The sequence below is a fragment of the Zingiber officinale genome, chromosome 6A (genome assembly GCF_018446385.1).
Source record: "Zingiber officinale cultivar Zhangliang chromosome 6A, Zo_v1.1, whole genome shotgun sequence".
NCBI classification, from domain to species: Eukaryota; Viridiplantae; Streptophyta; class Magnoliopsida; order Zingiberales; family Zingiberaceae; genus Zingiber; species Zingiber officinale.
This window is the reverse complement of record NC_055997.1, coordinates 26,558,258-26,578,341: the sequence shown is the minus strand read 5'-3', so window position 1 is coordinate 26,578,341 and position 20,084 is coordinate 26,558,258. Positions and strand designations below refer to the sequence as shown.

Genomic DNA, 20,084 nt, shown 5'->3' with positions numbered 1-20,084 from the left:
CTTTAAAATGAGCAAAAAAAAAAAAAAAACTCTAAAACAAGCCAAAAACGAATTCTAAACGAGCCCGAGCTCGCTTAACGAGTTAGGCTCGTTAACTTTGATAATCGAGCTAATAACGAGCCAAGCTCGAACTGTTCGCGAGTTTAATAATTTTAAAACGAGCTGAGCTCGAATATAACTTAAACGAGTCGAATTCAAACCTAATACTGTTCGACTCGATTCGATTCGTTTACATCCCTAATGCTATTCATGTCATACAAAATTTTATAACATAATACAAGATCTCTGAATCTAATTTTACTTGATATAAGATTGAAATCTTTTAAAATTTTATGTAATGTAAAAGATAATATAATTTTTAAAATCAATTCACCCGCAAAAAGATGAATAATCTTCACCCGTAGATAAATCACAGATGACTTCAACCAACAATGACTATATATTTATCATTTCAACTCTTTCATCTTGGTAATTTTCTTCACAATTAAATAAGAGAACAGTTTGTATCTTTCTACTTCAAAAAGTGGAAGGATTTATCAAACTCTACGCTTTTTTTTTAAAAAAAAAGAAGATAATTATTGTGAAAAGAATAATACTCAACTGAGTAAATATTTGCACATATTTGAAACATGACAAAATATTTAATCAACAAGTTATTTCCAGGTCAATACATTATATGGAGGGAGGGAGAAATAAAGAAGAAATTTTTAACTTGCAGACTAGGCCCAATGAAGAGTTACATGACAAAGCCGATGTATTATTTACATGAATATAACTCAAGAACGTCAAGCCTTCAAAAGCCAAAGAATATTATTTCCTCCTGGTTCTTGTATGCCTTCAACTTAGGAAGGGATCCTGATGCGATAAAATTCCAACACAACTTGCCATTGTTGCCATTCGTCGAGAATTCAGGTCGTCAATGGTTGGTTCTCTTGTGGTGTCTGCTCTGTGTATACTTGACCCTGGTTTTGGGAATCTCTTGATGGGGAAAATAAGGAAAATAGGCTTTCGGAAGATGCACCGCCCAGCAATGAGAGCAGAAGGGCCCCTAAAGAGTTTGTAGGCCTTGGCGGAGGTTGAGTTCTTTGATGTGGGTTAAGGTTGGGAACTTCTTGAGCCTCATTGTTTGCAAAGGGCACGACAGGTGGATCGAGCTCTCTGGCTTGATCGGACCTTGCAGGGGTTTCGGCTGTTGCAATTGTGGGTTCAGTCCCAAACGGATTGCGGTTAGGTATGCTTACTCTTGCAATGTGAAACGTTGAAGTGTAAATAGCAGATGATGTGATCTGAACACCAGTTTGATGCTGCAGCTGAGTGCGAGTTCTCATGAATCTTTGCAAGGCAGGGACCTGAAATAAGATGAAGAAAATTGTTAATGCATTGATAAATGACAGAATCACAATTCCTCAAGCTCCCACCAACCATTAGATTGTTTTGACAAGGAGCCCAAAGTGTTCGTGCAAGAGCTACGGAATAGCATGAGCAATAAAGTAAATTTAGTCAAGTCAATACACAGCTCTCAAGAATGTCAGCATGATGAATCGAGAAGAAATAACTAAGTCAGAAACACCTTTGAAGATCTTCTTTTGTGAAATTTGATTGTTTCGAACATAACAATGAATCTCAAATAAATCCCAAAGAATTCACACCTATCTTTTATATCTCTATCCTTTTTTAAGACAGATAATGTGCCTGGTGTTAACTGAGAAGACTTGGTAGTTTGCAAACAACATCAAGTAGGAATTGGATTGGAGGACAAAAGTCCATGAAAAGTAGTGTTTAGAAACAAACAAGATACTTGTTTGCGGTGATGCTCCTTAATTTACGCATGGTGTTCCACAGAGTCTAGCTCTAATCAACCATGAGAGTGCTTTGATGAGCCCATATTGCTGGTGTATGAGCTATAGAGAAGATTGAGCAATAAAGTGAATTTAGTCAAGTTACTAGAGCATATAGATCTCAAGAAATCGGCATAATGAAACAAGGAGAAATAGAAAAGTCAGCCTTTAAAGAACTTTGTACGTCAATATTTGTTATTTTGGACATAAATATAAAAATCTCAAATAAAATTACAAACACTTCGTATCTATCTTTTTCAAAGTGGAAAATGTTCATGCCTCATGCTGCCCTGGTGGTAACTGAAAAGGTTTCTAGTTGTAGTTTGCAAACAACATCAAGCAGGAATAGAACTGGAAGACAAAAGATTATGTACTTCTTATTTACTTGTAGTTTTCCATAGAGTTCGTCTTAAAGAAATTTCTTCTTTAGCACTTACTACAAGAAATTTCATTTACAAAAATGATGTGCATTAAATTGTATAACAGAAACATAGTGAGCAAGAGAAAATTAAGTTTCAAATCTAAAGCCAAATTATTATTGCCAAGCATGAAGATAATGTTTATATTGTAGCTAAAGAACCATTCACCTCAAATCGGTTCCAGAAGTAAAGAATCAAGTGTTGCATAAATGCTGCCATTGCAGAAAAGGCCACATAAGAAAAACCTGAACAAGAGGACAAAGAAATTTAAAATAGATAAATTTCATCCATCTTTCAAAAATAAACTTTATGACACTCACCATAAGGATAAGAGAAGAAGTAGATGTGAAATACGAGGAAATATAGCAAGAAAAACCGAGGAAAGAACTGCATTGATATAGTTGTCCGGACGCTACAAAATGAAGCACAAAAATGATTATATAGAAAAACTGCATTATAATCAAAGGTTATTGGAAGTTATCTATAGCTGGAAAAAAAAAATTAGATACTTTTATGATACATTATACACCAAGTGGCACTTACAATTATCTCAAATGTTGTTTTCAATAAGGTTAATTGGTAATCTTTAATATTTGATCTCTGCAAAGTGTACGCCAGTGGTACCTCCATTAAGCAAATTAAGAGAGCACTTGGTTTGTATTTTCCACGTTGTTTTCTATTTTTATTTTATGAGAAAATAGAAAATGCGTTTAGTTTACATTTTCCACGTTCGTTTTCTAGAAAAAGAGAGCATTTTCTAAGAAAACAGAAAATGCAGAAAAGTCATTTTCCAAAAAACTGGAAAATGCAGTTTTCTGAAAATGAAAATGAAAATGCAAACAAACCAAATGCCCCCCAAGGAACTCAACAGAAAAGCTTGCGACATACTTCACCTAGTGGATAACTGCAGGAGGTGTTTGTGATGCATACAAATCCACCAATTCCTTCCTACTTTTAGTTAAACAAAGAAAAAAAAAAAGAGAAAAAGAGGAAGAAAAACAAGGCTGCAGAGGTGTTCCAAAACATTGTTTATTGATGGACTCGGGGCCATTACTATAATGGTTTTAACATTGCTGTATCTTTTTGCCAATTATTTGGCATACTGGACCCCTAGTTATGAGGAGCAAACTTGTCATACACCAAAGTGCAAAGAAATCTCCATGTAGGTATGCCTAATCAAGATATCTGTTTACTACGAATGGGTATTAAAATGATATATTTTTCAGTTAAGGTACCAAACAGGTAAGGCATTTAAAATAAAGTTGGGGTATGGTTATTGATTTTGATGCTAGCTTTAGCATCATTGGGCCACAGTAAGGTTGGGGACCTAATACACCTGACATTTATGGCTACTACTCCAACTTCAAATTAGAACTATCTGTTTGCTAAAGACTGTATAACCTAAAGTTGCACACCTGGCATAAGTCAATACAGTAGAGTCATGGACAACAAGACAAACAAAGATATTACCTGATCATCGTAAATAACTCACACAGCCACACAAGAGTTAAGACCAAGATTGCTAGTAGTTGGTCATCGTAGAACTCAAATAGGAAAAAGAGGATGCCAATCATAATCTGCAGCAACAAAAAATATCATATGAGAAGTGCCATCAACTTGACTTAGCCAACTTGACAAATTACAAATCACCAAAAAAAGATTAACTTCACTTGTTCACTTACAGGTACAAAGACCAAAGACTCGATTACATGCACAAAAATTAACTGAAATGTCGGAAGGTGATTACGAGCATGGTGTTGAAGCTGGACTGAAGTAAGACCCAAGAGAATGAAAATGTAAAATTAAATATATAGGCTATGGAAAGACAAAGAATTACTACTAACAAAAAAAGAAAACAAACCTGTAAATCTAAGCATCCGAGATTGTGTTTCCCTCAAAGTAAATGAAACTGACATCGTAATGGTAAAGAATACAAACAATGACATTATGAGTGATGAAGTTCTACTCTACAAAGCTAGAATGAATCAATTTCGGGTCAAGAACATTAGCAAATTGATGTGTTTTCAAGAGCAAAATAAGCGTTGTTCATTTCACCTAAATCTAATTGGCTGAGGTATGTCACAATCTATAAGAGTCAATCACATTAAAATTCATGCGCATATTTCATCTCACAGGATTAAAAATCATAGTCAGAAGAGCATTTTTATGTTTTGTCAAAATAGAAGCATTGTAGATAGCATACAAGGTGATCCTTGGTAGAGACTGCATGGATTGGGCTAGATTTGGATCAAACCAATTGTGAATTTGTGTAAAAAAAAAGGTACAACATCAAAGCAACAACAGCATAAACCTGAACCGACAATATCATCAAGTAACAAATTTAAACACTGATTGGTCAAATTCAACTTTGGAAATACTTTCATGTAGACACACACTTATGTAACTGAATGATTACAGGGATCAACTGTTCCAGAGTTGAATATTAAACAAAATAGAAAGATTTTTATTTTGTGAAAAAAGCCAAAGATCAACAAACCTCCAAAACGTGTAGGACCATTTGATGCTTCCTGACCATAACTAAGATCATAGAACTCTTTTGTTTGATAATTGTAAAGATAACCTGCAAAATTCATGAGAGACTCATAAAAGAGGAAAAACTTCTGTGAGAAAAATACTCGGACTTAACAGAAAAAGGTGCATTAAATTTTTTTGAATGATTGTAAAAGGAGCTCCATATATCATTTGCTATGAATGATTGTAAAATTCATTGAAATATAGGTAATGATATAGTAGGGGTGAATCCAATGGCATAGGAGGATTCATATAACTAACCCCACTTACTGGCATAAAAGCTTACTTGTTATTGTTATTGTTGTTTATTATAAAAGGAGTTCCAACATTTCAGCAATAAATCTAATACAATGATTAATTGACAACAATGGAGCATGATAAAAAGAAACAAACAAACAAAAAAATCCTCACCGTGCCCAGGAGAACTTAGAAGTGTGTTCATCAAAATAGTATCATAACCAACAAAAACGTTGATAAGAAGTTGCTGCCACCTATCAAGAGATATACACATTAATAATACATCGTAGAACTTTTTTTTTGTTGGGAAGGGTAAAAATGGCAATCACATGATGCTTCATCAAGGCATGAGACTAGATGTTTGGTTAAGCTCCTAGTTCCATGTTTCTCAATTTAATGGGTGCATAGTTTGTGGAATTGGGATCAAGACACCAAATTATTTTTAAAAAAAACAGTTTGGTGGAATAAAAAAAATTAGAATTGACAAGGAAAAATGCAAAAATAAAAAATAAATATTTATCTTAGAGATTAGAAAAATGTTTTCACTGTGCATTACTTATACTACTTGAATTCAACAATTTTCAACATTTGATAAAAGCATTTCCCTATTGTCATTAAACGTCCTTGTTAACACTTCCCCTTTTTGACTACCATCTTTCTATTTTCAAAACAACCAGATATCACATCCAAAGCAATAAATATGTAATTAATAATCATATTTGCCTAAATTCCTAACATCATTTACTAATGATATAAGTACTAGTTAATAATTATGACAAGAAACTACAATAGTATAAAGGTCAATTATGAATCATGACTAAACATTAATAAAACATCAATAACATTTATAAAATTAAAATCAACAATGTTACACCATATAATGCAGTAATATTTGAAATATTATACATTTGGCTTAAATAATTTAATGGATCCTTTCACACTAAATTAGCAACAAGTTAAACATATTTCCAAAGTAGATGGATTATATAATAATTTAAACACATGAGCATAAGATGAAAGTTGCAGAGATGAGGATGTTAAGGTGGATGTGTGGACATACGAAGATGGACAAAATAAGGAATGAGAGCATTAGAGAAAGTCGGAGTTGCATCTATTGAGGACATATACTTAGACGACCAATAAATGCTCCAGTTAGGCGATGTGAAACTATAATAAACATGCATATCAAACGAGGAAGAGGACGACCAAAAAAGACTTGGTTAGCAACAATAAAACAAGATAAAATTTATTTAAATATAGATGATGATATAATAGGAGATAGGGCTCAATGGCGTAAAAGGATTCATACAGCCGACCCCACCTAGTGGGAAAAGGCTTGGTTGTTGTTGTTGTTGTTGTATCCTTTCACACTAAATTAGCAACAAGTTAAACATATTTCCAAAGTAGATGGATTATATAATAATATAAACATAAGAGGTACAGTCACCTGTTCCCAAAGCACGAGCTTTGAGCGGATATTGTAATATTGACAGTTTGTATGTTGTGATGAGATTTGGCTACTTCAGGAAGCAGGAAATATCCCTGCAAAATGAATATGCAACACTAAAACTTGTGTAGCTATGACAGGATTGATAAAAGGTTCCTGCATATGCAAATAGATCCAAGAATGTCCCTATCTTGAAAAGATCGATTTTTTTATTACCTTTTCTGTTGTATATAAATATGCTGGTTCAATTGCTCTGCTTTTCTTCTCAAGATATTGAACTGAAACATGGAACAGAAGTGTCAAAATGGACACCACAATAATCCCTTATTAAAATATGTGCACAGACTATTAACAAACTACCTGGCAAAGACTTAAGATCTTCAAAGCGAAGTAGCCGTAAACACTCAAGAAAATCAAGAAATGCATACCACCCTGCACGTTTCTGTAGTTCAAAGTTTGTCCCTCAGAAATGAAAAGGAGATTGTGCAGAAGACATAATAGTAACTAAACCAAGCAACTAAAATATTTCTAGAAACTACTTTGTTTATATAATGCACAGAACTGTTTTGAAAAATATTTGGATCCAAAAGATATAGTTAAAAATCTTTACAGAGGAAATGAATCTTCAGATACAACAAAGATGGACGGCTATAATCATAGTTTTCGGTTTAATTGCCTATGCAGTGTGGAAACAAAATTATCTAGATCCAAAATGATCAAAAGAGATTCCAATTTAAAGAGGTGGGTCTCTAAGCAACTAAGAACCTCGTGACTTATGCATATCACAGAAGGCTCACTAATTATCTTCTTTGCAGAGGAATGTTCACAAGTATTGTCGTTGCTGAGAAAGGATTGCCTCACCTGCTCCTCATTTTCATGAACGTCTCAAGTTCCCATCCTGTTTCGAATGTTGGGCAGTAGAGAAGATAATAAATTTTATAGCTTTGGCTGTGATAACCAACACAAAATAATATCTCAAACTATGTTCCTAACACAACCAACTTTCTGATGACAAATTCCCATTCACCCCAACAATCTTTCAACCTAGCTATGTGGTCATATTATCATTTAGTTCACTAGTTAGATACATGGAAGTTAAACTAGCTTATACGCTTGTGGTACATCCTATCATATTTTACAAACCTTAGTGTCAAAATTGAAAGGCAACCTTGAATTGATTATCGCAGAAGGTGCAAGAGATTAAAAAAAAAAAGTTCTAAAAGAAAATGTACATAGAGCTCGGAACAAAAATAATATTCATGTAGTCAACCCTATATACTTGGGTGACACATGGTTTTATGATACTGGCAATAAAAGTTAAATTTCTTCAACTGTTAGGTAGTACTTAGGATCAAATAGTATTCTGAGAACACAGTAATCTTCAAAATGAGTAACAGTTAATTGTTAAGAAATTTTTTATTTTGTATTAAAAAGTTAAAGATGCCTATGGTCATAGCATTGGCAACAACAGCTTTCAAACGCCATCAGCATTCAGCATTGTAAACAACTTGGAAATGGAATTCGAGTTCCATGAACATGGTGAAAGGTTTTGACAAAATTTCAAAATCAAAACCTTAAGAATTGGAAGAAATCTAAATTATTGAAGAATCTCTTAGCAGAGTAAAGCAACTTAGTGCCAAGATAAATAATGACATCCAGCAGGACATGAACACTTCAAAATGATGGTTGTCAATGAGCACAATGTTCATGAACAAGATCAATATCAAGCTTATCAAGAGCTCCTTTATGTTAATTCCAATAAACACAACATGTAGTCATGAAAGAATACTAATACTTTTAATAAAATTAAGAACTTGGACAATTAAATGCAGCAAAAGGATAAGTGCCATGAAAATTGATTCTCACCCATAAATGACTGGCAGAGATTAGGAACTCCTTTCCTCTTTTCAAAAATGAAATAAATTGTATCTTCAACTTACTAGAGAAGTCTTTCACTTCTACTAGGATGAATTCTCTGATAGAGATTGGGCGTCCAATTTGAAGAATTGGTGACTCACTTTTTGAATTTGTCTCGTGTTCAATGGTCTTAGTAATGGTAATATCAGATGTTTTTTCCACTGCAGGAACAAGCAACTCTTTGTCATTCTTCCATGATTTAAAAATCAGTTTGCTCCTTCGAGAGCCCGAACCAAACCAGTTTGACCAAAACTTTGTAGATAAAACAGTGAATCCGTCTGCAGCAATATCTGTACTGCCAGTATTATCCCTAAGAACTCCACTCTGCAGCTCCAAACTATTCCATCCAGATGAGGTCTGAGTCCAAAGACCTGCAGTAGCTATCTGAAATAACCAATATGAGATGATAATTGAAGAGTAAAAAAATGGTGTAAATCAAAATGGAAAGCTTGCAAAACAAGTGCTACAATGAGTTACCAAACAAGTTTTTTAAAAAAAAAAGGTTTAGCAAATAAGTACACTACAACAAAAGGGTAGAAACTCAAAAATAGTCCTTCTGAGTAGGTACATATTTAAATGTCTTGTAAATGGTATACATATGAGATCTAGATGCAAGGATATATCCATGTTTTCCACGAAAAATAACAATATCCTGATGTGTGTATCCAAGTAAAATCAGTTCGTGAGTTAAACATCAATAGGCCAAAAAAAAATGTACTAGAGTTGTTAGACTGAATTAACACTAGGAAAATGACATCCAGCAGAAGAAAAAAAAAAATAGAATACCTTGATCTGTACTAGTTGAGCTTCTCCAAATTTGACTCCGGATAGCTCACTTGCACAACCAGGCTAAAAACAAAAAACAAACAAGAATAAGTTAGTTAAAATATTCAGTCAGGTCTCTTCTTCAATCTATCTTGAGGTTCTTAAGGAATCAAAACTTTGATAGCTAATCATTTTTGAGAAACTTCTCCAGGACTTCAGCAACCCACTCGTCCCCTAAAATACAACAAGCACATTAAACAGCTTATCATATTTCATTTTAATAAAGTCCCATCACGTTAACCCCTAATTTTCTCAAAATGTTGCTTCTAGCATAAGATAAATTCTGCGATTTCAGAAAAAAAACTAGATGCCGCCATGACAATGCAAAAGGTAGAGAGCTGAAAATGAATATTATAAAACCTGAGAAGTTGGCCATCAAGCTGCTCAGACTCATTCATCCACCAAAAAAAATCATTGTAGATTAAGCCCCATTTAATAAACTGAATCTTCCAGCATTAACAATGATAATTAATCTAAAAGCTTTTCTATCTTTGAAATACTTAAGCACTATGTTGGAGATAACACCTTCCAAAGAGGTAATAGTTTCTCCTTGGGCTATGAAAAAGCATATTCTGGCATCATTTTCAAAGAGTGAAAAAAAAAACAGAAGACGAATTCTCAAGTATGTTGATAGGTAAACTTTGGTGTTTATTGTCTTCTTTGTTCAAGTTTGGAAGTAACCAAGACCAGAATACATATAAAAAAAACAAATTTGATAACAAGGAACCATCTTTGGTAGACTGAAACTCGATAGATAAGCAGAAGACTAATGCAGAAAATGGGCCAGTATCAAGTTTGGAAGTTACCAAGACCAGAATAAATATATAAAAAAAAAATCAAATTTGTTAACAAGGAACCATCTTTAGTAGACTGAAACTCGATAGATGAGCAGAAGACTAATGCAGAAAATGAGCCAGCATATAGGAGAAAATCATCCAGTCGTTATCGCGATTAAAAAAGAGGATCTCAAAATCAAGAGAAGAGAAATCGCCGAGGAGACAACTGCAATAATTTAGGCATGTTGAGAACCCCATCTTTGGTCCAAAGCAAAAAAAGCGAACACACACCCAAACCAACAGATCATCATAAGTTTTCATCCCACAAAAGGGCCGGCAAAAGAAGCAAGCAGCAAGAGGCCTAGGACGAACGCCGAGAAGACTCACCTGCTGGACGAAATTGGCGTGCATCACGAAAAGAAGCACGAAGATTGCGACGGCAAAGGTAAAGTACATGAACTCCAGCGCCATGCGAATCCCCGGAGTGAGCAGCTGCGAGAGCATCCCCGACAACCGGGCGTGGACTCGGAGGTACGTCTGCTCCGGATCCATCCCCAATTCGACTTCCGAATCAGTTCCAAGTCGAATTGGAGATCAATCCCCAATTCTTCCTACCAAACAGGGGAAGACGCCACGAAGAGGAGATCAATCCCCTGGTTACCTACCTTGAGATCGCTAAATTGTTCGCCAAGAAAACACAGGAAAGGAAAGATAACCTTTCCTCGGACGAAGCGGGGTGAAAGCCACCAACCCATACCCATGTATTTATCAGGAACGGACGAGCCCATAGAATGACCACCCACTGATTAATCCTATGGGAACTTATTAATTATTTTCATTTCGATCTATAATTAATTCAGATCATCATCCATCTCGCTTCAAATCTATGAATTCATTTCTTGCATTTTTGGTTTTTATTTAGAGAAATACTAAATTAAAAAATCAGATTATTTATGATTATGTAAATCTTCTTGGTAACTTTTAATTTATTCTATAAATGACATTGATAGACGACTCTCATAAATTTAGGTGTCCGGATGCACTCTCATGCGTTGCGATTCACGAATGCACTCTCAGACGCTGCGATTCATTTCTAAGAATTAGAGTGCGCGAGAGAGCTTCTGAACCTTTTGCTACGTGTGACACTGGTCCGGATATCTGAAATGAATTCAAGCGCCTAGAATAAATCCAGGCACCTGAATTCATTTATTAATTTTTTTTTTTAATTTTATTTTGGGTATATGGATGGAATTTAGATGCCTGAATTATTATGGCACGCAACATCTCATCCATAGTATAGCATAACTCTATATCTATATATAAAAGAGGTTGTTACCATACATACCCATTTATGAGCAACTACTAGACGACTCTCATTGAGTCTGAGCCTTTATCACCCAGGAAAGGAGGGGATGAGATCATCTGGTCCGCAAAGGCTGGATCAATCCCTGATCTAACCTTTACATTAGTGGAGGATAATGATCCCCCACCTGTTAACAGGTGGGGACCATTACTTCTTATTAATCCTCTTGTCATGATCCAAGAACGGACCAGGACAAGAGGATCAGATATGCCTTATTTATTTGTATTCCGTGCTAATTTCAGATTGCATTTTGTTTACAAAATTTATATAAAATTCTGAAAGCTCGATTAAATAAAAAAAGATCTCATAAAAAAAAAATCTATTACCAGACCAAAAAACTCTAAAGCATATAAAGATTTTCTGTGTTGTTGGTTCAAGTTATCATATATAATCTGGTTATGTGATTATCAGGTAATCACATAACCAAGATTATAGGGAATAAAATATAACCAAATGCTATTTGGTTCAATATAGATAATGCAACAAAAACATGTTTGTTTGAAGGTTTTAATGAATAACCTAGTTTAGTATTTTACTAGATTACCCTTAGTTACAAAACCAACTATACATAATAATAATAATAATAATAATAATAATAATATTATTATTATTATTATTATTATTATTATTATTATTATTATTATTTAAACTCTATTATATTTTACTATATTTTCACATTTTTTTATTTTTATATTTTTTATTTATTTTTTTTTTATTTTTTTATGTTTATTTTTTATTTTTTATTTTTTATATTTTTTAAAGTTTTTTATATTTTTTAAAGTTTTTTATATTTTTTTACTTTTTTATTTTTTTTATTTTTTAGGGTTTGTTACATTTTTATATTTTTAAATTTTTTTAATGTTTTTAAACATTTTTTTTTTACTTTTTTCCTTTTTTTATGTTTTTTTTGTATTTTTTTAATTTTTAATGTTTTTCCTATTTTTTAAAAGTTTTTTTTACCATTTTTATTTTTTAAATTATTTTTTAATGATTTTTTTTTAAAAAAAAAATTACATTTTTTATTTACTTTTTTATTTTATTTTTTATATTTTCCATTTTTTCCTTTACAATTTTTTTTTTTTTTTTTTTACATTTTTCTTTTATCCAAGGATATTTTGGATTAAAAAAATTCGATAATCCCGAAATCAAGAAAAACCTCAATTTTTCTATTCCTGATTACATACCCCTTTTGCTGACATGTCGAGCATGAAACATTACTCGAAAATCATCGATTACCTAAACCCAACAGGATTTTTATTGATAACCTTGGATTGATAACTAAGATTATCAGAGATAACCCTCAACCAAACGCACCCTTAGAGTCACAAGAAAACTTGATATAGATCCTTCTCGATACGGCTCTTCCCAATTTAGACATCAATCAATGCTCATAAACTATCATAATTCATATCCATCTGGAAATTGTCTCTCAACAATAAGTAACACAGAGAACTCAAAAATACTGTTCTTAAACGGAAAAAAGGGTTGGAGATCGAGAGAAGAGGTAAGAATAAGGTGGAAAAACAAAGCTTTTGTGACAAACATCAAATTTCCCAAAACACAGAAGAAATCTCTCAAAACACTCCTAGCGATTCAGTTTCTTTTATGCTTCTTCTGTCTATTGAAGACAAAGTGTATAGTTCAACTCTTTCATCAATCTCCCAAAACTCTTTTAGTGGTTCTCTTTCTTTTTTGCTTCTTCTGTCTATTGTATTCTTCGTACAAGCTTATCGAAGACAAAGTGTGATTCAACTCTTTCCTCAATCTCTCGTTCTCTGTAATAACTTTGTGCACCGCAAATCGATCCTCCAACTTCCTTCTCACCTCGTCCTCATCTACCAGATTTCCATTCTGCATCACTTCAGGGTCCATAAGGACGTAGTCCTTTTGCAATTCTCTTTGTTTTTGGCGACTTGTGGCAGATTTGCTGGTCGGTTTGGACAGCTCGCATAAGATTGATGAGTCTCTGAATGCTTGCAGCGGGGAAGCAGTGGAAAGGAAAACCTGGGACTGGGCAGGGTTCACGCTTCCCATGCTCATGATGCTCGCTGCCATGGATGAGATGGACGAATTGTAATGCTTCGTCAGAAGGCTCAGCTCCCAAAGGACAGAACCAAGAGCACCACTTAGGTTGGGATCTGTAGCATCAGGTTGGTATTTCTGTACATACAAGTTTGATGAGGACAAGAACAAAATGACAACCACTATAAAAGTAGAAGAAAATCCTTACGGAAACCAAACCAGAAAGTGAACCGCCGCCGGCATCATTTTCCAAGAGATTCCGACACTTGCTATTCTTTTGCAGCAGATGTTTTAGTGTTACCAGGGCTACACATGTTGAGAATGTAGAGAATTGAATAGCAAAGATTTAATGAATGAATTCATCATTGTTTCGATATCTGAACTTTGTTTAATCACCAATATACAACTAACAGGAACGGAAAAAAAAAGATGAAAACTTTGTAGCAAAGGAATGAAGCTTTCTAGTGAATTTAACTTTACAAGAAAATTTAACCTTTTTTGGATCACAAAATTCACATTTGGTGTATCTAATGCATATTAGTTGGATGAAGTTAGAATACAAAGCAAGATTAAATTCAAAATATATTCCAAGGAATTTGTGTAGTTTTCTCATACTTTTTCTTATCTCAGAAACAATATTAAAATGGAGCAATATGAACAAGATAACAATGCCACAAGAGCTTAAAAGAAACACAAAAGTTTAGAAAGATAAATACCTGCCATAGCCTCTGCAGATCCGTAGGACAATGAAAAAGTAGCAAGGCGTTTTATGAAAGCTGCAGCTCTCTGCATGTCGTGTTGTTTTCCCTCACAAAGCATGATCTTTAAAGCTTCAGCTAACACTTCACCCTGATCTCTGCTAGCAGAAAACCAACTTGCACAATTTGGATAAACATGAAGTAAAGACTTGTAAGCATTGATTAAACATACTTTATTGACATTTAAGCAAAGCATGATGAGTTGCAACATAATGCTACAGTTACACTATGCAATTGTGAAATTATGATTCACATTGGAGTTTTGCTAAATTTGATAATCCAGAAGAGTATCTCTATTTGGATAATTGATCATATGACTTTATAGATAACTATGAGAGAAATTAGGCAGCCAATCAATTGAAGATGTGGATATGCAAAGGCCATGGACGCAAATAGATACAGAACAGAATGTTCAACTACAAACCTGTCTGGTCTATACTCTAAAAGAAGGTTATATAGCTGGACAAAAAAATCTTGCAGATCTATATTCAATGCCTCGAGATTATTCCTCATCACCCTGAAAGCAACTATGCAGCACTGCAGGCGTTCTGAAACTGACAAGGGATTTTGAATTGTGCCATGATCACTATAACCAGCAAGTTGCTTTAGGCATCGCATAAGATCTCCCATAAAATCCAAATCAATCAAATGTGAAAATTTTCCCAAGCCTTTCAAGCATGGAGCAAGCAAAGGGAGTGAGCTAGAACCATGGGAGAAAGAAGCAGCATCAGTTGTGGACCTACAGATGCCAAGGTAAGAGTTAGTTCACCCAATAGATAGGAGCAATTTTTGGCACCACACACAGAAAGTACACTTTTTATATTCAAACTATCCACTGTAATATTATATGAGAGAAAAGGAAATGAAACGAAAATTTTGTTGCCTACTAAAAAAAAGAAGCAAAACAATAATAGATTCACCTTGAAGCATGAGAATCTGTGCTATGCTTCAAAATACGGAAATATATTTCAAATACAGCAGAGAGAGTTTCAGACTGCATCCTTTTTCTTTCTCTCGAGTCTGGAGCAAATGAAACAGACTTGAAATCTGCAGTAACCTATAGGAGAAATACAAGCACTTAAAACGTCAATCATTAAACATAACACACACAATTGCCACCATAAACTACCTCTTCCCTTGTTTTTGCCAGCGATTCCTGCCTGGTTTTCTTTTTTTCGCTGCCTTGTAATTTGTTCGAACCATCTGGAGTTTTCCACTTCCCCTTTTTCTTTATTTTGACTGCTTCCGCCTGAGTGTCTGGTTTTCCAATGTCCTCATCGAATGTCAAAGACGAAAGGACCTAGAAAACATGCATTATCCAACTATGAGTGCAAGAAACTGGACAGTTCTGGATGAAAATGTGGAATTTAAAAAAAGAACAATTTCTCAATCTTAGAAGCTGTCAATACATTAAGACAAATATATTCAATTACAAAGAACTGACTTGGTTTGATAAAATAACATTAAAGAATCTGCACATTCATTGAGAAAAGGCAAAGGATAAACATACTTCTATACTGTCAGGATGTAGTTGGCACTCATAAATCTTGACCTGCTGGGCAATCAATCGCACTGCTTCAAAAGTAGCTTCACCCCCATGCTTTCCCTCGTTCAAAAAGATTGATTTTGTAGCATTGCAACACAGTTTTCTGCCATAATAGAAAGCAGAAACAAATCACAGGACTATTTAATTTTTTTTTCATTATATTATTTTTTTCGAAGAATTGAAACTTCTCTATGATAATTGTTGAAGAATTAACAAGATTCAGAAACATTTAACAGTTTGATACACAAGGAAATATGAACAGAAATAGGAAGATATAATGATCGAATTTCACATTCATGGCTTTATCCCCTTCAAGTGAAAATAGAATGAATTATCTAAGCTAAATATCACATTGTGTACTAATCTAACAACAACAACAACAACCAAGTGTACTAATCTAACAATAAAAAATTATTTCTCTAATTATTAAATGTGGAAACAAAGTTGTCTCCTGACATCAAACCAACAAATTCAAGTGAAAAATATCAACTATTCTAAACTCTAGAGTTTACAAAGATCATTTGTGTAGCTTTAGCTGAAGGAAAAAAACATTTTCATTAACAAAATTGACAAAGTATCTTCCAAGGATGATTTATGATGATAAGATCTTGATGCCTTCCAATTGAGTTTGCCTGAACTTGTTCTACTCGCTGGCAGTAAACAATCATAGATCTATTATATAAGCCTCATTAACTGTATTCAAACATTATCTCACAGTTAAAAAAGCTGATCAATACTTTTAGAAGTCACTTCATTTAACAATATAATCCAGTTAGATTTTATTTTAGACTTGAGTGGCATGCGTACATACATTCAAACATACCCATTATTAGTCAATACTTATTAAAAAGTGAGTCTCATGTGGAAATTAGTCACCTCATACTTCCCAGTAAATTAGCAATTATAAATTCTGAAGTGCCACAGTTATGAACCAATTCTTTATTGTAATAATACTTAAGTAAGATCAAACAACACATGGAAGGAAACATAAAGTTATAGACAAACACCTTATTGTATCGTCTGGGGAGCTTATATTTTTTATAACAATGGCTAAAATATTTTCACGGTAGTTGAAATGTGGAACAGCATCCAATAAACTGGCCAGACAGCGAACTGCAACTTGACGTAGCGAGGGCTTCTTCTCCATTGCTATCAGCTTCGCAAGGTATGCCTGTGTGGTCAACCTCAAAGATTAATTTTTGAAAAATCTAATAACAAAGATTGAAAAACATACAAATATGTCACATTGCAAAGGGGAAGGAAGGGCAATAATAGATAAAAAGAGAGCCTTTTATGAGCATAAACTTCAGATGTATTGAACTAAAGCAGGTGAAAAATTGAAGCAGTAACAGAAACATAAATTACTTCATTGTGTAGGTATAAATAACTAATTGGACAAAACAGACCAAGGAATTGTTGATATATTGATGAAGCAGAAACCTTGTATGAGTTCAAAAGTGTAGATTCATAGAAACGCTGCTTGAGTACTGCTTTAGAAACAGTCATCTCCATCTCTTTTTCAGTTGGCAACCTTATACGATAGCTGTACAAATAGGAATGCAGTAGGTAAAGGTCAATCAAATGATAACTAGAATGAACTGTATGTACAAAGGCAGTCAAACAAAACTCAGTGAAGATTACCCAGGAATTATGTCCTTGAAAACAGCCAACAAGGACATCAGTCCAAGCTTCACTATATTTTGGTTACCATCATCACAATTCTTCAGCAGTTCCTTCAAAGATTTGATATTTTCCTCAGGATTTTCAAGCAACTGCAATCCAATTTCTGCAAGTTTAATCTTCTTTTTCCTAAACAACTCTTCAGCAGAAAGGTCTTCCTCAACCTTTGCCTGAAAATAACCACCATGGTGAAAAGAGAAAGTAAGATCCCAGAGAAAACAGCAGCAACAATGTTGATCCACGACTTAAAGTTCTAAGAAAACAGGAATGTCAAAAAAAGTTTACATTAATTCATGGCCAAGTGATAATGAAAAAATATATACCAGGACTTCAGTATGTAGCTTTTCTACACCAACATTTCCTTTTTCTTCCACCTTCGCTTCCTTCTTAGCCTCCTTTCTGCTCTTTTTTATTTTTAGCCTTTTTTCTTTCTTTGTAAGCTTCACAACACTCATATCTTTCTCATTTTCTTCTGTGTTATCCTTTTCATTAGTTATTGCCTCCGATTTTGTTCTATCAACTGCAATTTTATACAAAATTAATAAAAACAGTAAAATGTGACCTATCAAAGTAATTTCAAGTAAAGTTACAAACTGAAAAGGCAAAAAAAACGTTTTATGTAAGGAAAAAAAACACTTTGCTGTTTTAAGGAAGGAACAGCAGCTAGTCTATGAGATCAAACTCGTTGAGTCATGGTTACAAAGTTCACATCATACCTAAATTTGGATTTGTATATGAGTGCTGAGTTGAGAATCAGGTCTTTGATCAACGGTCACTCCAGTTTAATTAGAGCGAAAATCCTAATTTGAGTTTGGGATTAAAGAAAACTAAGTTATGCCTAGTTTATCTTAGTAGCCAGTGTTTAGGTAAATAACCTGGTCATATTTCTTAGCTGCAATTTCACCATAGCGTACAAAATAAACGCTGTCACTAACAAGAGGCATTTCTTTCCTCCCAAAATCATGAAAATAAGTAAAAGAACTGAATAGAATCATGATAATTATTTTCCATTCAAATAAATCAAATACGAAACAGTTACAAATCAGGGATCCTCTTTGTTATATTGTGAAAGGAAATTGTATTGAACTTTTATCAAAACAATATATTGGTATACCTTCTCAACACAGCGACAATGGCTAACATTATAGCATCCTTGTTTGGTCAAAAAATTTAAAATAACTTAGCCACTGCATATTTTTGACTGTGACATTACCACTTGAGTCGCATACCAAGCTTCTACATTCTAGAAGAAATAAATCTTGAAAAGCCTATGTTGATGCAATCTTTTCATATATCAAAAGAAGGAACTAATTATTTAGGTGAAGCAACATGTTGCATCCCAAACATAGTAATATTATTGATAGAATAAAGTACTTTGAATAGATAAACTACAATACTCATTTGTCCGTGAAGATATAGTGATTAGAGTGAAGCTGCTTCCCTTCCTATAAGTATTTCCAAAGATAACCATATAAAAAATATCCTCTCTAAAATTAAACATGTCTGAACTTTATCACACAAAATCTTCCCTGACCAATCAGTTGAGAAATATATTACAAGGTGGAGCATCTTCTTAAACTCAAATTAACCATCAACTTATACTGAGTACTAAAATATTTGCAATTGTGAAGGTTACTGTTGATGTTGGTTTAGTGGGATTTAACGAGTTACCTGTTCTATACTCCAATTTTCCATCGAGAGTCTTCACTGGAAGTGCATCAACAGGATCCACCTGAAGTTTATCATCGTCATCATTTTGTTTTAGTAAGGAAGCTTTTCTTTTCCGCTGCTCATATAGAGCCTCCAAATCATCAGACTCATGACCAGCCACACGTTTAACATGCCTGCGGTACAAAATCAAACAACCAACGGAACTTAGTCAAGTCAGGAAACTCGCATGCTGTTCTTCAGAATCCGAAATCTCATGATAAACTTTCACCGATACATTATTAGCAGAGAAAATACATTCTTGCACCGAAAAAAATATAAACAGTTTTTAACAAAGCTCGTTGACAAGAGATCAATGTTTGCATCAAATATTCTTTTTTTTTCACATCATCATATACAACAAAAGTGCATCAAAACCTGTCGATCGATTTTGTGTCGAGTTTGGTGAGGAACCCAGCGTATTCACGATTCTGGCCAATGAACTCGAGATCCTCGTCAGAAACTTCAATATCATTATCCGCGACCTCCGGCGGAAGGTCGGGTGGCAGAATTACCTTCCTCTTCTTCCCCATTGATATCTAGCAGTGGAGAAACAAATCTGTAAAAAAAAAAAATCCAAATTGATGGAATCGAAGTGGATACAGAAACTTCGATGCTTCAAAATTTGATAGAACGAAGAAACGGAAGCTTGCTTCTCTACCTCGCCCACCCACGGCAACGGCCACGGCCACGGCGGCGGTATCTCTGGGTTTTAGGGTTTAGGTTTCGCCGCAATCTGGTCGTGAACGCGGGATAAAACGGATGATCCGGATCGAGTCGGACCGATTCGGGATCGAGTGACGACTAACCCAATCCGAGCTCGAAAATTCTTAAAATTACTTCAAATTTTTAAAATCAGAGTCATTTTTAAAATTACTTAAAAAAGATTATTTTATGGTACAAATAAAATAAAATATTCTTTTAATAGTTTTTTAAAAAAATGGGCAGGGATCTCTGGTCCGGATCTCTGGATCAATCCTAGTCCTTTGTTTATTCATTGATTGAATGAGTTGGATC

The 20,084-nt window shown here is 34.1% G+C and overlaps 1 protein-coding gene and 1 pseudogene across 3 annotated transcripts; both read right to left on the bottom strand.

The window, feature by feature from the left end:
* Positions 1-619: 619 nt before the first annotated feature.
* Positions 620-10,753, bottom strand: LOC121996178 (annotated as a pseudogene).
* Positions 10,754-12,723: 1,970 nt separating this feature from the next.
* On the bottom strand, positions 12,724-19,863 carry LOC121996177 (nucleolar complex protein 3 homolog). 3 transcript variants are annotated; one of them, XM_042550029.1, is made up of 14 exons: positions 19,729-19,863; positions 19,446-19,626; positions 19,032-19,204; positions 17,684-17,880; positions 17,322-17,530; positions 17,121-17,223; positions 16,688-16,851; positions 15,645-15,783; positions 15,264-15,434; positions 15,055-15,191; positions 14,559-14,873; positions 14,093-14,232; positions 13,585-13,682; positions 12,724-13,514 (listed from the first exon to the last, which is right to left on the bottom strand). In XM_042550029.1, exons 2-14 carry the CDS (start codon positions 19,598-19,600, stop codon positions 13,008-13,010), a joined length of 2,508 nt encoding a protein of 835 aa, XP_042405963.1. In that variant the 5' UTR covers positions 19,601-19,626; positions 19,729-19,863; the 3' UTR covers positions 12,724-13,007. The 3 variants fall into 3 exon arrangements, with proteins under 3 accessions (XP_042405963.1, XP_042405964.1, XP_042405965.1); XM_042550030.1 differs by having other exon boundaries at positions 19,446-19,606; XM_042550031.1 differs by having other exon boundaries at positions 13,273-13,514; positions 13,596-13,682.
* Positions 19,864-20,084: the final 221 nt, after the last annotated feature.

Coding starts and splice junctions, on each gene's coding strand:
- LOC121996177 (XM_042550029.1), bottom strand. CDS start 19,600: ATGGGGAAGAAGAGGAAGGTAATTCTGCCACCCGACCTTCCGCCGGAG. Junction 17,531..17,683: donor AGCTACATACTGAAGTCCTG/GTATATATTTTT, acceptor GGTTATTTTCAG/GCAAAGGTTGAGGAAGACCT. Junction 14,874..15,054: donor ACAGATTCTCATGCTTCAAG/GTGAATCTATTA, acceptor TGGCATCTGTAG/GTCCACAACTGATGCTGCTT.